Raw genomic sequence first — 7,111 nt, forward strand, 5'->3', positions numbered from 1 at the left:
AAAGGGGCCTTTTTTTAGGATTTTACCCCAGGAAATAAACTGCCACAGGGGCCATATTAAACCAACCTGTGGGACATGCCTGGTTAAGATAAATCGTAGCCATCCCTTGAGACAGAGTGCCATAAATAAATAAATAAATAAATAAATAAATAAATAAATAAATAAGATTCACATAACATTTCAGTAAATTTGCATATCTTTGCAAAAATTTGTTCTGCTTCCAGGAACCATGTGAACAGCATTATTATTATTATTATTATTATTATTATTATTATTAGCCTCTCCTTTGTTGGAGGTTTTAAAGCAGAGGTTGGATGGCCATCTGTCATGGATGCTTTAGCTGAGATTCTTGCATTGCAGAGGGTTGGACTAGATGACTCTCAGGGTCCCTTCCAACTTGCCATTCTGTGCCCTCCCATGGTGACCCAGCCCTCCTGAGCATAGGGTCTGAAGCGAGAGTGATAAGAAGTCATCTCCCGCTTCCACTCTTGGAAGGAGAGGCTGGATCCAAGTTTCAGCTTGTTTCCTAGGTATCATCCTGCCACTGTGACACTAATTCCTTTCACTAGCATTCTCTCTTTAAACTTCTAACAAATGCTTGTCCCTTTGGATACATGGAAAGCCTATTGATCTTGCACATGAAACCTGGCTTTAGTTTGTATAATTAGAACTTTGGTTTCTTCCTCAATTGACTTTCCTTAATGGGGCAGACCGCATTATGTGTACAATATGCGATGTAAACGTTACTGAACCAAATCAATACCCAGCATATTAGCAAGTTGTAAAATGTAACAGCAGATTCCTTGGGTGGGATCTATGCTCCTACCTCACAAGCAGTTTTGAACGGCATGCAAAATACCTATCTACCAACTCAGTTTGTATCTCATGCAGTTTGTATCTCATGCAATTCACCATCCACCATGCTCATGTGGCATAAAAGGAGGTATTAATGAGAATATATTGCATGTATAAAGTTAGCTTGAAGGAGCAAAACGTTCCTTTAAAAGGGGACTGGGAATAAATTTTTAAAATCCCTTCAGTTTTAAAGGTTAGTGGAGTCTAAAAAGATCTAAAGAGCCACAGGTTCTCCATCACTAATTTAGTTCAGTATTTATATGAAGAGTTGTTTTTAGACAAAGGTATCTACTTCTTCCCTGCTGCAACCAAGGATTCTTTTATATAGAGATGTCAAGGACTGACATTGGGAACACCTGCATGCAAACCATGTGATCCTATGCACTAAATCTGTATCCATTGTAGTTTCCGGGTTTATTCATTTGCTAGCTTGTGGAGTGGAAGACAAGAAAGAGTGTTGGAAAGTACAAATGAGAATTTGTACTTGTAAAAAATTAATTTAGACCAAGCAAGTTGAGACATGAATACAAGTTGAAAGATTCGGTTATCACTATTTCCCAAGGCTGTGTTTCACTGCACTACACATTATATTACTGTAGTGAAATCGAGATGCCATTTAATATATTTTTAAATAACATTTTCCATTGTTTTTTGGGGGGTTATTGCAGGTTATAAGGAAGGGAGAAGTGAGCTGCTGCTGGATCTGCACAGCTTGTAAGGAAAATGAGTTTGTACAGGATGAGTTCACATGCAAAGCTTGTGACCTGGGATGGTGGCCCAACACAGAACTGACAGGTATTGCAACTGAGAGGGAGAGTGTGCTTAAATACAAAGGGGAAATGCCGTGTGTGTGTGTGTGTGTGTGTGTGTGTGTGAGGCCATTGGTCCATTGAGCTACGTATTGTTGACACTAACTGGGAATTGCGCTCCAGGGTTTCAGGGAGTGATGCTCCATTCCTGGAGATGTCAGGAATTGAAATCTTGTGGCTGGTGCACGCCTCTGTTATATACTGAGATCTTCCTCAGAGGCCCTTCTCTGGGTGCCCATGCCATCTATTTAAGGTGGGGATCAATGGAGAAGAGAGCTGTGGCACCTCACTTATGTAACCTTTTTTCTTAGAAGCTCATCTAGTGCCTTTGATCTGCCAGGCACAGAACTTTTTATTTTCCCACATCTTACTTCCATGTATTTATCCCCTGCTATTATTGTTTCCAGCATGGCCTTTTTCTGTTTGGTGTGTGTGTGTGTGTGTATCAGGTTTTGTAAACCACTCTGAAAATGTTGAATTAAAAGTGGCAAATAAATCAAGGGTCTTTAGGCATTTTCCCCCCTTAAAGATGGCCTCCAGGTCATTAACTCAAGCTTGTTCCAAATGCATGGAAATGTTGTATATTTTAAAGAATCTAAAACAGCAGGTATATTTACAATAGTTTATCACCACATGTCTTATTATGCTTGACTATAGCAGCACTGAGTCTGCTGGAACATTGTGAGGGAGTTAAATTGTGTGCGACAAATAATTATTTAAAACATCCAACCCATACATTTCTTGGAAACGTCTGTGCCTTTTTCCTGTGCACAGCAGGCACATAAAATGCAAGCATATACAGACATTACTGTACATTCCCATGCCTACACTTTCAAAACAATAACTTTTAGCTAATCAAATATGTTAGCACATGACATTGGTCAGTTAGCATAAACATGCTAAGAAAATAAAAATGTAGCTACTTTTAAAATGATATGCAATACAAATAGATGTGGTTTTCTGACTCTACAGGTCACACCACCAAGCCATGTTCTCAAATGACCATGCTGCTGGATTATGTCAGACAGAATAAGAACTTGTATACAGGTTATTAAAAGTGTGTGGTTATATTTAAAAGAAAAGCCATGACTATAATTAATCCTTTTATTATCTAGCTTTGCTTAATAACAGCAAAAATATTCCAAGTTCTTTCTTTCTTTTCTTCCTTCTTTCCTTCTCTCTAATTTAGTTTTTGCATAGAGTAAAAAAATTCTACCCCTCCAATATTGGGATGGAGGTATAGAGATAAACTATAATGATTTGTAAGTCATTATTATGTATGTAAGGCACCCCAGAAATGTTAGAGTTATTGGGTATAGACTTTAAAAATAAATTACACTTGATAAATAAATATCTGTTAATTCAAAGTTTCTCTTTGGAAAAAATGCTTTTTCTCTAGCTACACATTTAAACTTATCTGTCTTTCTTTTCTGTATCCTTTAGGCTGCGAACCCATCCCTGTAAAATATCTGCAGTGGAGTGACATTGAGTCCATTGTGGCTGTGGCCTTCTCTTGCCTGGGTATTCTGGTCACCCTGTTTGTTACGCTTATCTTTGCCCTCTATAGGGACACCCCTGTTGTCAAATCCTCCAGTCGGGAGCTTTGCTACATTATACTTGCCGGGATCTTCCTTGGCTACATCTGCCCCTTTACCCTGATTGCTAAGCCCACTGTCACCTCATGCTACCTCCAGCGCCTCCTCGTGGGGCTTTCCTCTGCCATGTGCTACTCTGCCCTTGTAACCAAAACCAATCGCATTGCACGCATCCTAGCAGGGAGTAAGAAAAAAATTTGCACCCGCAAACCGCGCTTCATGAGTGCTTGGGCCCAAGTCCTCATTGCCTCCATCTTGATCAGTGTGCAGCTGACCTTGGTGATTACCCTGATCATCATGGAGCCCCCTTTCCCCATCCTTTCCTATCCCAGCATCAAGGAAGTCTTCCTGATCTGCAACACCAGCAACTTAGGTGTGGTGGCCCCAGTGGGCTACAACGGACTCCTTATCATGAGTTGCACTTACTATGCCTTCAAAACTCGCAACGTGCCCGCCAACTTCAACGAAGCCAAGTACATTGCCTTCACTATGTACACAACATGTATCATCTGGCTGGCCTTTGTACCTATATACTTTGGGAGCAATTACAAGATCATCACTACTTGCTTTGCGGTGAGCCTGAGTGTGACAGTAGCTCTGGGGTGCATGTTCACACCCAAGATGTATATCATCATTGCCAAGCCTGAGAGGAACGTCCGCAGTGCCTTCACCACTTCAGATGTGGTGCGTATGCATGTTGGGGATGGGAAGACACCTTGTAGGTCCAACACTTTCCTCAGCATATTCCGGCGGAAGAAGCCAAGTACTGGAAACCCAAAGTAAGTAACTTGACTTTGTGCATCTGTCAGTCTTCGTTTTTCACTTTCTTAGTCTTTTCCCGTTTTCAGGAACCTTCTTACCTTTTCAACAAGGTTTGTGATTCTGCTACAACTTCTTTACATGAGGAAACAATGGAGGAAATGAGATCTGAACTCTGGCATAGTCTACAAGAATAACCTATTCTTCCTCTCTGCTTCTCCTGTGCTACGTGTCAGGTGCCACAGGCCTACATGCTTTTCTGCCATTGACCCCCAACCCTGCCTTTAACCTATTCTGCTTCGGTACACAGTGACATGCATACAAAATGGCGGTCACTTTTTACACTGTAAAATAGCAACAAATCTTGGTAGCCATGTTTCTACATTTGTTCAAAAATATTTTTTAATGCTTATCACAGTATTGCCACATATGGAGACGGCGGCCCCCGGCTGGTGAGCAATAATCCCTATTATACTTGTTGACTGGTTAAGACTGAGTTGAAATAATAATGATAATAATAATAATTTATTATTTGTACCCCGCCCATCTGACTGGGTTTCCCCAGCCACTCTGGGCGGCTTCCATAGAAACCAAAAATACACTAAAATATCACACATTAAAAACTTCCCTGAAGATGTCTTCTGAATGTCAGGTAGTTGTTTATCGCTTTGACATCTGATGGGAGGGTGTTCCACAGGGCGGGCGCCACTACCGAGAAGGCCCTCTGCCTGGTTCCCTGTAGCTTTGCTTCTCACAATGAGGGAACCGCCAGAAGGCCCTCGGCGCTGGACCTCAGCGTCCGGGCAGAACGATGGGGGTGGAGACGCTCCTTCAGGTATACTGGGCCGAGGCCATTTAGGGCTTTAAAGGTCAACACCAGCACTTTGAATTGTGCTCGGAAACGTACTGGGAGCAATGTCTTTCAAGACCGGTGTTATGTGGTCTCGGCGGCCACCCCCAGTCACCAGTCTAGCTGCCGCATTCTGGATTAGTTGTAGTTTCCGAGTCACCCTCAAAGGTAGCCCCACGTAGAGCGCATTGCAGTAGTCCAAGCGGGAGATTATTAGAGCATGCACCACTCTGGCAAGACAGTCCGTGGGCAGGTAGGGTCTCAGCCTGCGTACCAGGTGGAGTTGATAGACAGCTGCCCTGGATACAGAATTGACCTGCACCTCCATGGACAGCTGTGAGAACCAAAATGACTCCCAGGATGCACACCTGGTCCTTGAGGGGCACAGTTACCCTATTCAGGACCAGGGAGTCCTCCACACCGGCCCTCCCCCTGTCCCCCCAAAACAGTACTTCTGTCTTGTCAGGATTCTACTTCAATCCATTAGCCACCATCCATCCTCCAACCGCCTCCAGGCACTCACACAGAACCTTCACTGCCTTCACTGGTTCTGATTTGAAAGAGAGGTAGAGCTGGGTATCATCTGCATATTGATGGACACCCAGTCCAAACCCCCTGATGATCTCTCCCAGCGGCTTCATATAGATGTTAAAAAGCATGTGGGAGAGGACGAAACCCTGAGGCACCCCACAAGTGAGGGCCCAGGGGTCTGAACACTCATCCCCCACCACCACTTTCTGAACACGGCCCAGGAGGATGGAGCAAAACCACTAGACGGTCCAGAAGGATGTTATGGCCACTGAGAGATCCAGCAGAACCAGGAAACAACTCTCACCTTTGTCTCTAGCTCGTCGGAGATCATCAACCAGTGCGACCAAGGCAGTTTCAGTCCCATGATGAGGCCTGAATCCCGATTGGAAGGGATCCAAATGGTCCGCATCCTCCAGGCGTGCCTGGAGTTGTTCAGCAACCACGCGCTCAATCACCTTGCCCAAGAATGGAAGATTTGAGACTGGGCAATAGTTGGCCATACTGGCCGGGTCTAAAGATGGTTTTTTAAGAAGCGGTTTAATGACCGCCTCTTTCAGCGGATCTGGGAATGTTCCCTCACAGAGGGAAGCATTCACCACCCCACAGAGCCTATCGCCCAGCCCTTCCCGGCTTGCTTTTATTAGCCAGGATGGGCAAGGATCAAGGAGACAGGTGGTTGGTTTCACGCGTTGAAAAAGCTAGCCTGAACACTCCTGTCTTGGAATAAATATTTAGTCTGAAATGCAGCTGTGCATTGATTTTCCCCAGCCTAGAGCTTAGGAGACAGCTGTTGCTTCAAGCAATGAAGCAGTTTAGACCGGAAGCTTAAATAGAAGCTGTCAGCCAACCCCTGATCTGAGCAGGTGCTTTCATGCACCTCCACTTCTCCCATGTAGCTTCGCATGCAGCTACCCAGGCATTTCATCAGTGGCTATGAAGTTCCTGCTAGGTTAGCTGACTCTTCTGCTTCTGAGGCCCAGGGGGAGGTACGGAGATCTGAGAGGCAGGTGGTGTGGGGATCTCCCATTCTGGGGCAGAAGTATCTGTGTCCATTTGCTCCCCAGTGGAGCTCTGCTGGATGGTTTTGCACCCCCTGCTCCTCCTCTGAGGAGACCTCAGATTTGAGGTCTGGGCAGGGCAGAACTCCAGCAGTGCACTTTCAATGTAGTCCTATCTATGGCAGCTAAGTAAACTGGGAGGATTTCTAACTGCTATTCCAGATCCAGGATTTTCAGCTCTCTTGCTTAGCAGAATATGAACAGCCATGATGGAGTGGCTACTCTCACCCAAACCACCTTGCAAGCTATTGAACTGTGCAGCACGTTTCTAGCAATCAGTCAAATTCAATTTAAACCAATGTAGACTTCAGCTGAATGAATATTTCCCTAAGAAATAGTACGGTAATTCTCAAATTGTTTATGGATCAGGTTTCAAGGCTTGGTAAGGAAATTACATCTTCTTGCTCTGTTATATGAGAGTGACAGAGCCTTACAAAAAGTTAACCTAAACGTTATTATTTTTTTACACTTCAAGATGAGGAATCCCAGTAATTCTTCTGTCTAGAGATATAATTACATACAACCCTTCCAAAGGAAATTAACAGTTAGATATTTATTGAGCTAGATAGAGAGTATGGGATGGGATGGAATGGAATGGAACGTCTAAATCTAGAAAGGGATTTCTCAACTAAAAAAAACAGAAGTATACACTCA

The 7,111-nt window shown here is 43.8% G+C and overlaps 1 protein-coding gene across 3 annotated transcripts in view; it reads left to right on the forward strand.

Annotated features, from left to right (window-relative positions):
* Positions 1–7,111, forward strand: part of GRM1 (glutamate metabotropic receptor 1) — a 183,595-nt gene that overhangs the window by 145,272 nt on the left and 31,212 nt on the right. For all 3 annotated transcript variants that reach the window (XM_080998551.1, XM_080998552.1, XM_080998553.1), the window contains 2 exons: positions 1,524–1,650; positions 3,108–4,038. In XM_080998551.1, the coding sequence (XP_080854677.1) occupies positions 1,524–1,650; positions 3,108–4,038 (1,058 nt within the window). The remainder of the gene's footprint in view (positions 1–1,523; positions 1,651–3,107; positions 4,039–7,111) is intronic.

This window comes from Podarcis pityusensis (assembly GCF_964106645.2).
Source record: "Podarcis pityusensis genome assembly, chromosome: 3".
Lineage (NCBI taxonomy): Eukaryota > Metazoa > Chordata > Lepidosauria > Squamata > Lacertidae > Podarcis > Podarcis pityusensis.